General features: G+C 39.3%; 2 protein-coding genes across 8 annotated transcripts in view; one reads left to right on the top strand and one right to left on the bottom strand.

The window, feature by feature from the left end:
• The window catches only part of HOMER1 (homer scaffold protein 1), a 75,318-nt gene extending 71,139 nt beyond the window's left edge, over nt 1–4,179 (top strand). For both annotated transcript variants that reach the window (XM_053407844.1, XM_053407845.1), the window contains exon 9: nt 1,069–4,179. In XM_053407844.1, coding sequence (XP_053263819.1) covers nt 1,069–1,257 — 189 coding nt within the window. In that variant the 3' untranslated portion in view covers nt 1,258–4,179. The remainder of the gene's footprint in view (nt 1–1,068) is intronic.
• A 7,986-nt stretch (nt 4,180–12,165) lies between these two features.
• JMY (junction mediating and regulatory protein, p53 cofactor) overlaps nt 12,166–19,252 on the bottom strand; it is a 40,770-nt gene continuing 33,683 nt past the window's right edge. Inside the window, exons 9-12 of one of the 6 annotated variants that reach the window (XR_008332668.1) lie at nt 18,487–19,018; nt 16,998–17,308; nt 13,791–13,846; nt 12,166–13,686 (exon numbers count right to left, since the gene is read on the bottom strand). Coding sequence is in view for 2 of the 6 variants with exons in the window: in XM_053407841.1 (XP_053263816.1) it covers nt 17,001–17,308; nt 18,487–19,018 (840 nt within the window). In the remaining 4 variants the exon portion in view is untranslated. Of the gene's footprint in view, nt 13,710–13,790; nt 13,847–16,979; nt 17,309–18,486; nt 19,019–19,252 lie in introns of all 6 variants that reach the window. The other 5 variants (XR_008332669.1, XR_008332666.1, XR_008332667.1 and 2 more) reach the window with 5 other exon arrangements.

Genomic DNA, 19,252 nt, shown 5'->3' on the forward strand with positions numbered 1-19,252 from the left:
TTTTATTTACGTGAACACAGCTTTGTGGGGGGCCTGGGGAAAGATAAATAAATAAGGAGCAGAGGAAATCCACACCCACACACCCCCATGCAAAGCTGTGGTTGTGGACTTACATGGCTTTGGGAAGGCGGTGTGAGCACTTTGGCAGCATCCCAGAGCCCTTGCACTGCCTTCCCAAAGCCAGGCCAGCGCTAACTTTAGGAAGGCGCTATTGCACACTGGCAGAGCCCTTCCACCCTCCCACAGCCAGGTAGGCAGCCTTACAACTTGGGTGGGGCTGGTTTCAGGGGCTTCTGGCTTTACACATTTTTGCATATATGCGTGGACTCGCAGAACTGAACGCTTGTGAAAGATGTCAGTTATCTGTAAGTGGGGGGGGGGAGTTCTTAACTACCATTTAAAATCCTGTTAACAATGACCTGGCTCCTGACACTGCCAAAAACAAAGTTTTCCTTTTAAATCCATTTGTAATTAAATGATGCTTAAATGACTAAAATATATATTTACTAAGATGCTAAATCATATTGTGTAGACTAGTCCATGCATCTCTATCTATCCTCCTTTCCCTTCCTAATTGTATGTGAGGCAGCAGCGAAAGCACACTTCTGTCCATGCTAATCATGGTATATAGCATGCGGCCCTCGAGGCCATTTTTGTGAGCACTCTGATGGGGTCCTAGACTCCTCCTTCCTCCATCCCAAAGCCTAGTTAGCTCTTTCCCAGCTTTGGGGAGGGGGTGGGAGGGCTCTAGGACCCTGCCAGGGTCTCTGTGTGTCAAATTTTGGCCTCGCCTCTGCCCCCCAACCAACAAAGCAGTGTGGGGCCTACAGCTTCTGGGTCAAAGTTCTGTTGCAGCCCTGGTATGAAAAGTTGGACAGCCCTGATGAAGATGCTATCCTACGTAGATACCTCCATTTAGGAATGTGAGCCTCACTCCCTATTTGTGAGTAAGAGATAACCCTGTTGAGCCTGATGATCATTCCAGCTCCATGTTAACTGTATAGAAAACTGATAAAGATAATACTGCATTTACAAATGACATATATTGCTTCTTCTTCTTTTTTTAAGGAAGTGGAAGTTCGAAACAAGGACCTAGAAGGACAACTGTCTGACCTAGAGCAGCGTCTGGAGAAAAGTCAGAATGAACAAGAAGCTTTTCGCAATAACTTGAAAACACTTTTAGAAATTCTTGATGGCAAAATCTTTGAACTAACAGAACTACGAGATAACCTGGCCAAGCTAATAGAATGCAGCTAAAGAAAACGGGATTTCAGTGCCAACCTTCTTAAAGATGCACTGTCTCTCTTCATAGGACTTTGTTGGGCTCTGCATCAAAGTTGCACAAAATTAGGAAAACGCTCCTCCAGGAGGGCCTGTTTTAAATTTTCAACAATATATTTCAGTGTAAAATTTTAGAATTCAGCTTGTAGCTAGTTGGGGAAAAATAACTTGAACTACAAATTACCTCCTTGTATATAATTGGCCATAGATAACTCGAAAGATATTAACAGTAATTGAATGCAATCCTTTTCTATTATTAGCCAGTGAAATAATGAGAAGTGCCCCATATAGCATCCCTTTTAGTGTTAGACACATTGTAGATGATCTGTCTTATTTTGTTTTTATTTTGTTGGTTAAGACACTCAATTGCTGTGTTTTGTGCAAGAACTTTGCGATGACAGCCCTCTCTTTTGTTGTAATCTTAATAATTTCTCAGGATATTTTGCACTGTTAAGAAATAGTGCATTACTAATTAATTCTTGCCAGGAGTGAGAGAGAGTTGCATCTTTAATTCATACCTAGTGAGTAACTGCTTGTATAGAGTTCTTCCCTTTTTTATACTGGAAGATACTGTATTTATTTACGATGTTCACTCTGGTGTTCACTAATATTGTCCAGTGTATGGTTTACTTTTCTCTATTTAAGTTCATGTATGTAGAAGTTCTTTGTTCCATTTTAAAGCCTATCTATGAAGACAGGTGAGTCCCTGAAAAGTATTTTCAAATTTGCTATATACAGATAAGTATCCATCTAGTCTTATTTATTAATACCACATGTGTTTAATATTCACTGTTACCAACATATGTTTTAATAATTCTTTTAACCAAAACTTCTTCAGAGTAATCAGTGCAGTTTGTTATAGATATATTGTGGATATACAGCAATTGCCAGGGTGTTTACGTTGACCTTGCTCATTCAAAGAAACTGTATAATCACAGGAAATTGGAGATCTTTCCCCCTCCTCTTTGAACCTTCACATCACATGTTTATCAGAACCACACCAGGCAATATTCTGAATTTCAAAACAGGAATTGAATTCAGTTATCCTCAGTGAACATGTTTTTAAGTTGTTTTGATGTGATTTACAAAGACTTTTGCCAAACATGTATTTCTTTATATAATATTTTTTATTTTAAAGGAAAAAAATGAAAGGTAAGCCAAGTGTCAAATGTTTGCTTACTGAATGGGAGTTGCATTATGGGACAATCTTGCTGTAAATTGTCTAATATTGGAGAGGATTTTTAAAATGAATGGGGGGGGAAATCAAACACAAAGATGCACTGACTTTTTCTTTACACCCAAATTAATTTGAATGTTAAATGCAAAATCCAGCTTGAATATAAACTCTGTACAATAGAATTTTTTTTCCACTTAAGGACTGCTATTCAAAACTAGATAATATAAGTCGGGTTTTTTATGTGTGTACTGTATGTATATACTGTATAATACACGCATTCTAATTTGTATTCAAAGTGGGAGAAATACATGGTGGGTTAATTTATAAAATGCCATTTTCTTTATCTGTAATATAACAGGTGTCTCCTGAAATGTCAGGATTACTGTTTAGCTAACAGTAAATTATCATGTATTATACTGTATGTACTGTACACATCATTTGAGTTTCATCCATATTTTAGAGTATTCTGCCACTTATTTTATTTATTACTGGAGAAAATATTTGTTCATTGCATTCATAGGTAAAAGCTTTCTATGGTGATTTTTTTTTTATAGCTAGATGTTAACGATGTGTAACTTTATCAGGTCCAGGACAGTAGTGATTACCTGATTTTAATTTACCTGGAGAAGTTTGTACCTGATTCTCTTGCTATATGAGTGTCAATTGGAAACATCTTCAGAAAAGTATAAAATTGGTGTAATTGTAGGAGGAATGAAGTATGTTCATGAGTGTTATTAATTATAACAAGTTAGAACAGAAATTTGATGGCAAAAAATGTAACATTATTTTTAATGAGATCAAAATTTTTAATACAATGACATTTACATGTGGGAAAATAGTTTACAAAATATTTCCACTGAAATGCTGTGTATATGTGTGGTACAAGAAATTTATTTGTATATGTACACATACACACACATGTATATACAGTACATGGAAAAATTTAAATGTGCACATTTTTAATATTTTCCTATTGAAATTAAATTTGAAAATTGGAAATCAATATTTGAGAATTTCTTTTCTCATGTATATTAAGATGCTTGACTTTGGGTTCTTTTGTTTGTAAAAATAAAATCTATGAGGGCTGCACCATTGAACTCCCAAAAGTCATCCAATATGTATATGGGATAAGTGGAATTAAGTGCACATATAAATAAAATCCTATTGTTAAGAATATTTTAATGTTCATTTACGGTAGGTGGGTGTTTAGAAATTGTGTTCTAGAAATTGTATTCTGAAATTCCTAATTAGGTGATCATACCTACTTTAGCCACTACACTTCTGTATTATTAAGGTAATAATTGGCATAATGGACAAAGTCGTGTTTTCCCCAGAGACTGGTATTACATATTGTATCTATCTTAAGAGAAACTGTGGGAATATATATGCCAGAAAATGTTGGGTACTGTGGACAAACAAACAAACAAGAAATTACATAGGAGAACAATTACCCTGTGTACTTGTCATATGACAATTATGGAGACTTGTTTTAAAAAAAAACACTTTTAAAACCCAACAAATACAGTTTTTATTTTGAAATACAATTGCTGTTCTGGAGAATGTACTTTACTCAATTTTTTCTTCTTCAGCTCTTTTTAAGTATTACAAACTGTTCAATGGATGGCAGCATTTACCTTAATCCTTCAGGTGCTACTGGATTTTGAATTAGAGTGTCATGTTGTGAAATTCTGACTTTGACATAAAAAGGTTTTATAAGTACATCCCCGTCTGGAAGTTGGTTATTGGAGCCTCTTTCTCATAACTCTACTCCAGAATATTCCAAAATTTCCCCCAACACCTAGTCTGGATTCAAGTAGATCCATTGAAAGAAATGTGACTGAAGTTAGATGCTTTGAAATCAATGGGAATTATTAATCATGAGTAACTTAGGTCTAATTGGTTTCTGTGGGTCTAGTGTAATAATGACCAAGTCTGGTTCCATCCCAACAGTACCTTAACTACAGCACATGTATGGAGCCTTAGTAAGCAAGATGGAGCATAACAGAAAGTCCGATTGATTGATTGATTGGTCAGGTCTCCAAGAAACCAATTGACAGGCAATCTGGAGTTTACTGTGGCCAATTTCCTCCTTGCTGCTTTGTGAGATCTGATTGTAAATGTAAGGTTGGATCCAGAGTTGCCCTTTGATAAATAGAAGGGATAACAATCCAGTGAATGCTCCCAAGATGCCCCTTTCCTCTTGCATCATCATCACCACCCCCAAGCCACCTCCCGCCCTGTTCTCCCCTCTGGTGCAAGAGACCAGCTTCTTTGGAAAAGGCTGCACTCTCAATGTCTGGGCTTGAGAAGCAGTCGCCTACATATCATCTGCAGGAGGTAGGGCCTCCACCTTGAGCTCCAATTCAACTTCTTGCCTTGTGGCAAAAGGCAAACCCTGCACTGGGCACAAGAGCCAATAGCAACAAGAAGGCGGCAGCAGCCGCCACTGTTAATCCCCCACCTGGAACACAAGCGGCTGCTTTGGAGAGGCACCACGCACTCCTTCCATAAGAACATCCTGGGAACGGAATTCTGCTCGTAGGAACCCAAGCCAAAATAACTCTCTAAAATTCTTACGTGAGAATAGATAATTCATTAAAGTTAATAAGGATGTAGTTCGAAGGACACCTACACTTGAACAGCCTCAATTAATTCAGTGTGAATTACTTTCAACAAAACATGTATGGAACTAGACAGCAAATTAGCTTTTCCCATCCTTTGTTGCAAGCCAGCTCCCCACAAAATCAAGGTTCCTTTTGGAAAACGTAAGTAGAAAAATTCATTTCCACACTGTACTGGTTCTTTGATTTTTGTGCCGAAATGGCAACATTATTGGACAATTTCCAATAGATTTTCTGATCCTGGCAGAGAAGAGGGGGTAATGGTTAGGGAGACTCACATAGAATACTGCCAGAGTTTAATACTTCATAGCAACTTTGTAGCAAGCAGGTCTTTCATGTGAGTAGTCTGGGTAGGTGGGTGACTAACCAGTTGCACAGGATCTAATTAATTACATGTTGGAACTCATAGCAATCTGCAGGGCTTGTTCATAGTTCTTAAGTTTGGTCTCAACGGCACAAAAAGCGCTTGAAATTTGGTTTTGCTACCAGGAAAAAGGAAGCATTGCTGAGAGACTACTAGTTCTGTACATGTGATCATAGCAGCGTTCTCAAGCTCTGAAGACATAGCCTTGGAATAAAGAAAGCAAAATACATATTAGTGTCTTGACTTATGTTTGCTCTTGCTGTAAACAGTCTCTTACAAATCTGGAAAATAATCTGTGAAGTGGCACCTGTGCAGTTGAATGTGCAGACTAACAAATGTATTCTCTTGTGTTAAATCAGATGTACCAATTTACACTTACACTTGGGGGAAAAGAACAGACTTACCAAGAGTAATCCTAGGGACAGTCTATGACAGTCTATGACAGCCACCACTTCTTAAGCCTGATCCGGTTCACATGAGCCACAAAAGATGGAATGTGCTTTCCCCTCTTCTTTTTGAACTTGGTCTTTTTATTATTTCTCCCATTGACATAGTTTGTTTGAGGTATGTCAGGGGACTGGGGGGCAGGGATTGGAATCATGCAGATCCAAGACTTCCCCCAAGGTGGTCCTTTTCATTCCCTGCCAGAGTACCATCAGTGGAGTGACAGCAGCAGAGCTTTCTGCCGCTGCAATGATGAGGAGGGTTCTAGTGACACACCACCTTCTCAACCTTCAGACTTGCTCATTGCCAACAAAGAGGCCCACAACACAAAAGGTTGCAGCATCCCTGGTCAGCCAGCTGCCTCCAAAGAGGACTATCCAGGACTGGAACCAGACTTCAGGGGTCTTGTGGTGCCCTGATGAGTCCTCAACAAACACACAAAACCCCTGCTACTCCACTATAGCCACATTATTTTTCCTTGATGGCACAGGAGTGGCTGCAACACATTTGCTGCTCTCCCCATCAACTCTGCAGCCAGTGTGAATGGAACTCAAGTGTGGTTCCTATCTGTAGTGGTTGCCAACCATTTTTAATTTATCCAAAATGAAATCTTTTGTTTTCAGAGTTTTACGTCTCATTAAGGAAATCTTGCATGGTGGAATGAGAGGGTCAGAACTACCTGTGATCCTTCAATTGCAATGAAAAAATCATCTTCTGACACATCAGTATAAGAATGTACAGAGACTTGATAGGGATTGCTTATGCTTAACATAACCGTACAATATTATACTAGCATGTCTGCTTCAGAGCTCCACAAGTCCTTTAAATGAATGTGAAAGAAACTCTGTTCAAATAAATATCCTTTATTAAAGAAAAAAAAGGAACAACTTTTAAGCACCAAAATTTTTAAGTATGTTGTTACATTGCATGTACACGAGACAAGTCATTCAGGACTTTGGGTATAGGTTTGAATTTCGAAGCCATGATAGTAAAAAACAAAGTACAAAGCAGTACAATAAAGTTGCAGGAAGGCTGCACTTAAAGGGAAAAAAAGCAAAAGGGCAAACAGTTAAAACTTTTAGTTTTCAAAATATTGCTAACAATGCTCTTTTCGTTTATACTTCGTGCTTAATACTTTGGAACACTGAGCATTATAAAGGTATTGCAAGTTTGCTGGAGCATTTCAGAAATGCAATGTCCATTTACAAATGTCCATTAAATACAATTGTTTTAAAGAAGTGCAGCACAGCACACCGATTTTCATTCTTTTTGCACTAAGTTAGTGAAGGATGAATTGGTTTTCTTTTTAATTTTTTAGCTGTTCAAAAATGAGGCGTTCCATTAATGTTTAACAAGCTTTATCCATGCAACATAATCAACAGCCTTCTACATTTCAGCAAATATGTTAACACAGCTCTGCTCTTGGCAACTCATAAAATGACAAACAACAGAAAGGGGGGGTTAAAAGCAATCAGTGAGGGAGAGAATTAATTTGGGCCATAATGCTGCTTTGCTTTTATCTCATTCCTAATTTATTATTTCCCCTATTTAAATCTCCTCTCCCTTTGAAATTGTCATTTACTTCACTGAGGAAACATACAGTTTCAGGGGGCAATTCAAATCAGCAAAATAGAGCAGCAGGGAAAGGGTTACAAAAAATGCATCACAGTCCAACTCCTATATGGGAACCTTGTGGGTGCTTTCACCTTTTAAAAAGAACTTTGCAAGATCTGGTCCTAGTTCTAATGTCCTGCCTTGTTGAGGTTGAAGTTCTACATCAAGTGTGTAGACACCGCATGTGATAGTCATTCCTAGACTGTATGATTTCTGAGTACATGAGGATGATTGCTTCCTGTAAGATTTTTTAAAACTCCCCACATACAAGGAACAATCACATTAGTCTAGGGGCCTCCCCATCTCCTAGCTTTCAATCTGCAGAGAACATTCTCACTTGTAATCTGCCATATCTGTCTGTATATCTGAATCAGCTCTGAAAGTAATATACTCACATTTCCAAAGGAGGAGTGGGGAATAGGACAATGGAGTGGAGAAATCAGTTTGACTGATTTTGTCATACCTAACAATTGTCCATGTTCACGGGGTTGATGGGAGTTGTAATCCAGCAACACCTAGAGGGCCACAGGTTAGCCACCACTCTACTATGTGCAACACAGCCAACTATTATATGCTCATACCAGCTAAGTACCCTTCACAGCACCACATGCCAAATCATACAAGCTTGGGTCTGTTCAGGGAATGAGACGACCTCTAGGATTATACCCAATGTGAAGTCAGGTTGACATGCCCCCTCATTGCAGGAGATTGTTGTTGATCAGTGATGTCTTAGCTGGGCTTGCAATCATTTTTCCTACAGGGAAGGGTGCTTCCCTTCCAACCCACGCCACTGCTGCCATCTCCAAATTCAAGATAATGGCTGGTACATTTGGAAAGAGGCACTTTGTGCCTGGCTCAGATATAATACTAAACCACAGTTTAGCCAGTGTCACGTGAACAAGCCTGCTTAAGAGTTTAATCCTGGTTTGTTTCAATAAACCATACTTTAAAACTAACCACTACTTCAGACCTACCAATGAACAGTGATTTGTTTAAACTAGACAGTGAATATATAGGAGTGTAAGCCCAAGGTTTGCAGCTCATTTCTGTAACATTAAGCTATGGCTTAGTGTTACATTCAAACCGGCCCTTGGTCCCTTGCTGTTACTGACAGCTTTTTTTAAAAAAACAACATTGTTTTTATGGTGGGGCGTACAAAAGGCTTTCTCCCGTTGGCTAGAATTTATTTATGAATGCCACTAGTGATTGTGGCTCAGTTAGCCCTTTTCAGATATTCAGCCCAAACATATGAGGGCAAAAGATGTGTAGGAGGCTGGGGACACATATACTAGTCCTGCTTCCACTTCAGCCATTTGCATGTTTAGCATCAAGTCCTGAAGGAAGTCTCAAAGTGCCCCAAAATCTCTCTGCAACTAGGAGCCCAATCTCAACCATGAGGGTGCTTATCGGCATGTTGAACAGGCTTAGAAGCTCCCCGCTCAACCTGGCAAGGTATTGGAGGGGGCGAGCCCACCATGTACACCCCTGCCCCCCTCTTTTTGACCTCACATGTTCAAGTTGAGTGACCAGAAGTTCTGTTTTATCTACAATTAATGGTGGGGAGGGACCATTCTAATCTGCAGCTCCTCCTGGGAATAAAGCCATGAAGAAAGTATTTTCTGAATTGGACTCTTAATCAAAGATAGTGTGAACACGTATACTAGAAAACAGAATAAATAAAAAGCTGGTGCCCAGGTCTAGAGAGTACATAGACCAATAAAGGCCAGGTATAACAGGCTGCTAGCCACATTGACCATGTTCCAGGTCCAGGAATGGGTAGACTGCTGCTGTGCTCAGGTCCTGCTTCCATGCTTCTCATGGGCAACTGGTTGGCCACTGAGAACAGGATGTTGGCATAGATGTGACATTGGCCTGATCCAGCAGGCTCTTCTTATGTTTATCTGCTTGCTGTTGATTTTTATGCTCAAAGCTAGGAATTCCCAGGAAATGGTCTTAAATAGCAGAAAAGGTTGCGCAAAACATTAGAAAACAGCTTTGCAAAATAGAACGTTCACCATGGCCCCAATTAGATTTTAATTACGTAAGATTTCATGTAGCAATTAATATACATTATTTTTTGTTGGAAGCTTTCAAATGAGTTATAGGATAAAACCGCTAGTGCTTTATTTTTCAAACCATCACACACAGTAACAAAACAATGTGCTTTTCTCTACTAAAGAACACTTGGCCCCAATCCAGGGAAATGAGAGTGCAGCAAAAGGCTGTGTGGCTGCTGCTTCACCACAGAGCATCAGCCTGCCTAAGGCATGACCGAAGCAGTCAGAAGAGCAGGACACCATATTGAATCTGGATGTCCCCTTTCATGGTGGTTGGTGCTGCCATCTGCTTCCATGAATAGATTGCTAATAGATTAGGGTCAATATTGATAGCACACAACTACTGACACTTGACTCTAGTAGCATTTTAAAATTCCACAACCTCTCAATAAGGTGCTTACATCTCTTGCAACAAGCATCTCTTATGCCTCCTTTTCAATAAGCTTATTTGCTTGTTAACAGTTCACCAACACTAGATATACCTTGTTTCATGCTTCTGGGTTCGTTATGAGTAACACAGGTAACCAAATTACAAAAGCATTACAGCGAAAATAAAAGAATGCTCATAAATCCAAATAGTTTTACAGTTCGCTCTTTAAAGTCAGTGCAAATAAAAAGAGAACATTGACTTTGAGTGAAAGTTTCCCCCCTTTTCACTAGACTGTGACAAAAATGCACATGATTCTCTGAAGACAGTGTCTACATGAAACACAACTCAAAAGCAAAAACTTGGAATGCACCAGCAAGACATAATTTAGTGCTGTTAATTTGTTTTTGTGGTTACCAATTTTATAATATAAGCTGCTCTACTGTGAAAAGCTTTACAAGCAAATGGTTGAAATAAGAAGCAAAACTATCTATACTAAAGAATATAGTCAGTATACAAATAAACCAAGCAACTAAAATTAAAGACTTATGGGATCATGCTGCAGAAGATAAAACCACTTTAATAAATGTTGCTGTTCAACATAATTTATTTTTCTAGTGGAAATAAAACACCTTGGCCCCCTTGCTGCCAAACTGCCAAACACACGACTCATCACCTCCTGGCATTTATAGTTCCTTGAGCTAGTCTACCACCAGTTCAGGGCCATCCAGGTAGATCACTACATTTCTTGACAGAATGCATTGTGGACAATAAATTGAGAACAGCGGCTGCAGTACAACCATGTACCGCAGTCAGTCTACAGCATACAAAATACTGGAATGCATTTTTTCATGCATACTTGTCAGCTGCATAGATTTAGGTGTGAATGCCAGTTCAAGAAGCATTCATCAATAACTTTTCTTAAATGCCCATATATTTGCTAAGTCTGCTGCAATAAATGTACTAGACTAGAGTACTGTGAGTTCTCAGCCGGTATGCAATGGCTTGAAGAAATAAAATTAGGAATCACTATTAATTAAAAGCAAAAGCAAAACATGTGGGAATATAATTATAAGGAATTGCACATAGATAAGATGGACAAGGTCCTAACTTGACAAATTTGTGTAAAATGCTATCCAGGCACTACTGGCACCCAGATTAATCTCTTCTTATGGAAAAAAAAACTATACTCAGTCTAAAGGAAAACTCTGGATAGGAGATCAGCCACAGTACAGTGGTACCTCGGGTTACAGACGCTTCAGGTTACGCGTTTTCGGGTTGCACACCACGCCGAACCCAGAAGTACCAGAATGGGTTACTTCTGGGTTTCTGCGCTCGCGCATGTGCAGAATCACAACCCGCGCATGTGCAGACGCGGCGCTGCGGGGTGCGAACGTGCCTCCCACACGGATCACGTTCGCAACCCGAGGTTCCACTGTAGAGCAGCCAAGTGTGTATAAAATATGTTCCTCTGAAACAGCCATTTTTATAGCGCCAAAAGCCAGTTTTATTTTTTTGCATTAATTAAACTGTCAGAAAGTTTTTTTAAAAAACAAAAACAAACTAGAGCTTTCAAGGCAAAGATTCCATATATATAGCCTGAACATTTCACAATCATCTTGAGAGCTTTATAAGCTTTCCATATGAATTTAAAATTTATAGTTGCAAAAGAGTGTTAGCGTAAGGAGTGTTACTCTCAATTTTCAATAAGTTATGTCTCCTTGATTACGTGAATTGTCCAGCAAAATTTGTCATTCAAAGATCCTGCTGCAACTGATTGTGTAAAGCTTTACATGATCCATCTCATCCTAATTTTTAGAAGTTAGTGTTTTGGGCTACAACTAAAATTTCAAACACAATATATTATACAGTGGAAATCTGGAGCGTGACTAAATGGAGGCGACTAAATGGCAAAGGCACACCAACTACATATATTATGGTTTATGCTAAAGGTCAACAGTTATATTTTGCAGCTATTGAATTATTGCCACCACCAAATCTTGCATTACCTGTGATTGTAACCACACAGTGCATAATGCGATTTTGGTTAATATGCAGTAACTTGGAAAGGAAATGGGTTGTCTTGTTTTTCAGAAAATTAATGTTCAGATCCTAATACAGTTCTTTGTCTCCCCAACAGAAGGCGTTCTCACAATAATGGAACTCATGCTATTCTCAAGCTTACCTTTGGGAAAGGACAGCATTTCAGACTATATAAGGCAATAAGCTTTTTTTAAAAAAAAAACAAAAAACAGAATGGCAGGTATCCCGATAAAATATTTCTCATTATTATTACTGACCTAGGTAGTCACTTTTGCACACCCAAATATTTCCAAGAGTTGACCTGGACTGTTACATGTACTGTCAAGTATTCAGGGTACTCCCAAGTATTTTTAAAAGGAAAAAGAGCAAGACATTTAACCTCTTACTATGAAAGGTGAGTGGGCTTACTAAATGCATTCCATCCAATATGCATCTACTTACAACAGGGCAGTGAATATAGTAAATCATTTTAAAATGGATATTTCCTATCATAAGGGATCATAGTTTGTCAAGCACAAGATTCTCCTACAAGCAGAAATTTTCATTAGAGAGCATTTTAATAAGGGTAAGATTAGCCCTGGTGCAGAAATACTATTCCGTACAGTACTCTGTTATTAAAAATGAGCTGCCTGCAGCTATTAGTCATGCTGTTTGGGATTACGTTGCTTTAGATATTCACTGTACCAAAGGCTGTGCCTCCTTTAGACCAACCAGGGTTAAAAATGAAGTGTTCTTCAAATAAGCAGGCTGTTACATAATTCAAATATTTTAACAATGACAGGAATAATGAAAACTGGAAAAAAATTATAACTTCCACAACTTAACAGTAAAATTGGATTTCAGTTTTGAATTTTCTTTAAATAAAGGTTCCTTAGAGTAATCAAAGAACAGTCAAACTAATAGACAAAAATAATTTTAAGTATTCTCATTACAAAATATTGCTTCTATAAATAAAATTTTATGTAACTTTATTATCTATCACTCAGTCCTGCAATTAAAATGTTTCTATTTATACGAGCATGGGAAATTCTAATTTAAAAATACAAGATGTACACAGTATACATGGCCTTCTAAAGGGTTTTGCTATATGCCATTTTAAATGTACTAGGCTGTAAACAATACATTCTTAAGTATATGTATTCCACTCTTAGGGGGCTTCCTGTTATTCTGTAGAGCCATTTGTTCCCATTTTCAAAATAACTTGCATTTTGTACAATGAATAGTTAAAATGCATTATATCTCTGAAATCCACTTCCTACATGACAAATATAGTGAGAAATAAAGACCTTTAGGAGAATTCCTGTTGCTGTAATAGAAGCTGATGTGAAAGTAGCAATTTGTTGATTAAACAGTGAAGTCTTCAGTGAACCAAAGGTCAGATTGCAGACCTGTCCTGGTAAATTATGTTGGGAAGAAGCTCTGCTGCAATAGGTGCTGATTTAGTGTTTCACACGACTGTAAAAAGTGAGTGAAGAACCAGAAATATCTTGAATGGTTCGTTCTCCTCAGTGTTCTGCAAAATACACATCTAATAAGGTAGTTTTTGATCCCATCAGAATTTTGTACCATAATTTTAAAAAATGCATTTTAAGCTCTTCTGCACATATCAAATTGTTTGTCAGATGAAGCCTTTCCCAGACAGAAGGTGGTGATCAAACTGTTGACTATGGATGTTCAGAAGTGAAAGGAAAATCATTATTCTGTGGAATCCTCACCACCTGTTTAAACAAACAAAAAACAGCTGAAGGACAAACTGTAAAGTTGCTTTTTAAATCAAATTCTATTCCTTTAGAGGCCGCATCAAAATGTGCTTTTCAAGCACCTATTCCTCCTTGGCATCTGAGTCTGCAGGCCACGTTCTGTGACAGGCTGCTCTAGCTGAAGATATGACAGAAACAAAATTAGTAGAAGAAAAGGAGAGGCTTGGCTCTCCCAACAGCTCATTGATATGATTAGTCTTTCTCTCCTCACATCACCTGCTTGGAATACTGAATCAAGAGGACCCTTTCCTCCTCTGCCCACAACAAGAGTGCTAGTGTAAAAACTCAATGTCAATACTGTTTTGCAGGTGTGCATATGAAAACACAGATACCACAGCAGTACCTGCTTTGCTTATTGGCAGTTCCATTTTCAATCCCCCAGCACCTCCAGTTAATGTAATCTCCAGTTATATATCAGGGCTGGCAGAGAATCTCCTTTCTGAGAACCTGAGAAGAGTTGCTGCCAGTCTAAGTCACCTATACTGGGCTAGAGGGACTCATGAGCCGACTCACTGTAAGGCAGCATCGTTTAACTCAGGCATAGGCAAACTCGGCCCTCCAGATGTTTTGGGACTACAACTCCCATCATCCCTAGCTAACAGGACCAGTGCTCGGGGATGATGGGAGTTGTAGTCCCAAAACATCTGGAGGGCTGAGTTTGCCTATGCCTAGTCTAACTACTGTACGTGAAGATCTGTGGATGAGTGGAACATTTGTAGCTTTAATTTATGTATGCTTTACTTTTTATAGAGATTTTTCCACTGCAGATTGATTTACAGAGTAAATTAGTAATTTCATCCTTTAAATTGATTCCCCCTTTACGGGAAAACTTGCCTTGCAGACTTTGGAAGTGACCTTAATTTTGATTAAATATATTGCAATTAGTTATTGGCATGCCAATTCACACATTAATCCAGTAGGGTCACCTCTGTCAAATTGATAACAACCGTGATGAGACAAATCTTACATTCTACTAATGCAACATATGTTTCCACCTGCAACCCAGAAATCAGATTAAGGTTTTCACACAATTTTTCACTAAGTCTTAACCCTCTCCATGATCACAATCTTCCCCACTTTGTTCATGCTGTTGATTCAAACAGTAAGGTTTGCTTGCAAATACTGCCTTTCCACATTTCCAGCATCCTGAAAACGTATCACCATTTAAGAAAGATGCTATAAATGGGGAAAGATCTTGATTTTCTTTAAAAAAAAATGTCTAGAGCTTTTGTTCAAATAAGCACAAGCATCAATATATTCCAAAATTCCATATCATCAAACTGTAATTTAGAAGTTTTAGAAGAGTTAGGGAGGAATATAGTGTGCATCTCTCTTCTCCGATTAGAACAGTGGAATATAACACCCCTAGCCAGCCAGCTCAACAACCAAGAAAAAATGGGCAACAGATCTCTGAATTAGGAAAACTCCTCCCAAATCAATGACTAGAAAGGAGGCCATATAACTCTAGGAGTACTGGCTAAGACACACTTTGGTAAAAATGGAAGCAGCAGAGGCATCTGTCAGTCAGAGGTAAGGAAACTATATCCATTCTGACAAAGCAAGTTTCCTTCAGAGAAGTATCTTGTGAGAAGTTCCAACTTTCTTTTCCCATACACTTCCCGCCCCCGCCTCAATCCTACTCAATTAATGAATATAGTTCTGGGATTTCCTAAATGTACTAACATCCTCGTCTCTTCTGTGAAAGTTCAGGAGGGTGGCAACACGAGAGCAGGCCTCTTCTACTATGGCTCCCTGCTTGTGGAAAGCTCATTTTTAGGTGTCAGGCTAAAACATTCCTCTTTTCCCAGGCCTTTGGCTACTTAAACAATATTTGGCCTTTTAAACTGTGGGGCATATTGTTTTTTCTTGTTACTATGGTATATGTATTTTTGTGTTTTTATATTGTAAACCGCCCTGTGTTGCTCAGGTGAAGGGTGGTGCAGAAATTTAATAAATAAAATTAAATAAAATTACCGTATTTTTCTCTCTATAACACTCACATTTTTTCTCCTAAAAAGTAAGGGGAAATGTCTGTGCGTGTTATTGAGCGAATGTGTGGTCCCTGGAGCCAACTGGCCCGAGTACAGGGGCAAAAATCAGGCAAAAATCAGATCGCAGAGGAGGGAAGGCTAAAAAGAGGAGGTTGCTGCTTTCCTGCATTCTGCCTCAGGGTCTTACTGCCCACTGTTTTCGCTAGGAGCACAGCCGACAGCCACCACCTCCTTCTCTCTGTGCTCCGCTGCTGCTGCGTCCAGCATCGCAGGCAGCCGAAAAATGCAGGTGGGAGAGAGGGGGGGGCTGGCTTGGGTGGGTGGGGGAAAACTTTTGCCTTCCTTTCCTCCCTCCTGTTAAACCCCTCTCCTGCATTGTTAGCCAGCTGCTTCTCCGCACACCCCTCTCGTGCTCCTTGTCCCTTCTGTGTTTTTCCTTCCCTCCCCACTTAAAACGTGGTTACAAAGCACGGATCCACATGGCTCCTCAGGATCTTTGCATTGGGTCACCTCAAATTCACCATCAGATCACATTACATGTCCACGGCTACAGCCTGCACCAAAAAAATCACGCACCCACTGTTGCCTTGGGCTGCAATGGTGCAAAAACGTGGTTACAAAGCATGGATCCTCAGGATCTTTGCATTGGGTCACCCCAAATTCACCATCAGATCACATAGCATGTCCATGGCTACAGCCTGCACCAATAAAATCACACACCCACTGTTGCCTGGGGCTGCAATGGTACAAAAACATGGCTACAAAGCATGGATCCACATGGATCCTCAGGATCTTTGCATTGGGTCACCCCAAACTCACCATCAAATCACATGTCTGTGGCCACAGCATGAAGCACAAAAATGATACATCCACTGTTTCATTCAGAATTTTTTTTCTTGTTTTCCTCCTCTAAAAACTATGTGCGTGTTATGGTCAGGTGCGTGTTATCGAGCGAAAAATACGGTAATCTATTTATGCACAGCAGTGCTCTGCACTGAAATATTAATATACAAAAAAATTGCCTGAACTTGAAAATGATTTATTGCTAATAAATATTTTTGATAAAACCATTTTGTTTTAGTCTAAAAGCAGAAATAAACCCAGATACATTAATCTGCCTATTTTGAGTTTATACTGTGGCTGCGGATCTTAAGCCACACATGCACTTCTCTTGTGTAAATGTAGGAGAACTTAGGCACATTCCTAACAAGCATCTACTATTATAGGTGCTACTACTATTTGAGGAAACCAGATATATACCAAAAGATGAAACATTACTCCTTAATTTTCCCAGTCTGTGCAAGGCAGGTTCTCCTCTTCATCTTCAGACTCTGGTGATGCTTCCTTAATTCGCCGTAGTGCTTCATGGATGCTGCGTGTCAAAGGGTCATCATCAGGTAGAATTGTGAATGATTCTCTCATAAGGTCCTTTTGCACTTTCTTCAGTTTCACACCTTTTCTTATCTGTGCCAAGATGTTATTGCTGTCATCTTCATCAGGGAAAGGCGGGAGATTTCTCTGCTCAACTTTCCTCAGGTGGAAGCTACCACGTTTCAAGGAAGCCAACACCTCATCCATTGGGGAACTCACTGCAGAAAATCAAGAGATCAGTAAGCACTGCAACCTTTCATATTCTATGCTATGAAATTTCAACAAGACATTCACAAAAGCCAAGGATGTCTGAAATCTCCTTTTCCTCTCCTCCTCCTTGCGGCTCCACCTCCATTCCATTGGGTTCCCCAACCCACAAAGCACATCTCCTACATGGAAGGTAAAAAAAACCCTGCTATATATTTCTAATGCACTGTTTCTACAATTCTGAAAAAAAATTACATTATTTTCAGATCACAATAATCAAGCCCATAAGAAAGAAGATCAAAACAATTGGAAGATTATGTAGTTCAAAAGGTGAAATGAAGCTACTGCATCAAGAGATGAGCCTCCACTGTTGTCTTTGGTTCTCACAAAATGTCTGGTAAATATCTGGCTCAACTTTCTATGTTAGGACAATGCAGCTGGCATTGAGGGAGGCTGCTATTCCTTAGAGAGCCAACCCAATCCCTCTACATACCCAAATGTCCTTGTGTACAGGGGCAACGACCAAACCTGGACACCTCCTGGTCTACCTGCCCACACATGCATGTCCACCTAGGGAATAGGTTGGACTGTGCCCTTAATTTTTAAGATCCACTGTATCATGTTTATTCTTTTCATTTAAAAACCACAGATCTGTTAAGATACACCACTTCCTACCGGCAGAGGTGTGGAACCTTGTTCTTAAAAGTTCTGTTTAAAAAAAACACCAAAAAAACTTTTGGTACTAGTACAAAATAAGTACTTTGAGCTGTGGACTAACACCCTGTACTCAAGACATTGAAAATGTCACCATTTATTAATTAAAATATACCAACGCCACCTTTCCCATTGTTCAATGTTGACAAAACAGAAATCAAAATTTGGATAAAAACATCAACAGAGTTATCAAGAGTTTTCATTAATTCCACCAGCTGGAATCCAGAGATCTACTTCAGGTGTAAAAACTTTTTTTTTTTTTTGCTCAAAGCCACCAACACCCCCTCCCCTGGGAAACATCACAAAATGCTATTAAAAGACACACACACGTTTCAAACATGATTTGGGGAGATCATGTTCAAAAATCACAAAGCCATGCTCTCTTGGGGGGTAGAGACCCTTTAATTTTATTACTCAAGGTAAGGAAAGCTGTTTTTTCTTTTCCCCGAATCATATTCAAGAGAAATGAAGTTACCTCTTCTCCTCTGCAAGCCTTCCATATCGCCCATTTTCTTTAGTTTCTTCTTGGCACTGACCAACTGGCTGCTATCAAAGAAATGAGCTGATGGTGCTATAGTGGTCAGCAGTGCTGGCTTCTCAATGCTGGGTTGTTTCACAGGGCTACTGCTCTTCTCAGAGCACTGAGTAGACTCTTCCTTGGTGGGCAGAGGTGGTGGCGGCGGCGGTGGAAGAGGAGGCGGCATTGGGGCCTCATTAACTATATTGGGCTGAAGTTCATTACTGAGAAGAGCAGGAGGAGAAGGAATTTGAGAAAATTCAGAGATAACGCCACAGGGAGGTGAAGTATCTTCAAGTGGTCCTAAATTTCTAGACTCCTGGATTTGTAAAGGTTGTATTCTTTTTTCTTGCCCCACCACATCAGTCTGTGTAGTTACAGGTAGCGACAGACGATGATCAGCACATGAAGTTGAACTGGCTGTACTTTTTCTTCTTGCATGGGCCAGTCGAAGTCTGGTTGATTTGAGTATTACCTGTCCAGGATAGCGCTTAGGAGGGGGGGAAATGAGTTAAAAATTAGGCAAGCATCAAAAGCATGGTGACTAACAGCACAATTTTAACCCTATAAACTCAGAATTAAGTCCTACTGAATTCAATGGAACTTACTCCCAGGTGAGTGGGGTTAGGATTGCAGGCCAAGAGACTTATTACTGCTAACCTCAACTGCTCCATATAATTATGATTCAACCCTTTCAAAATTGTCAGGTTAACTTGTAAATTGA

The sequence above is a fragment of the Podarcis raffonei genome, chromosome 11 (assembly GCF_027172205.1).
Source record: "Podarcis raffonei isolate rPodRaf1 chromosome 11, rPodRaf1.pri, whole genome shotgun sequence".
NCBI classification, from domain to species: Eukaryota; Metazoa; Chordata; class Lepidosauria; order Squamata; family Lacertidae; genus Podarcis; species Podarcis raffonei.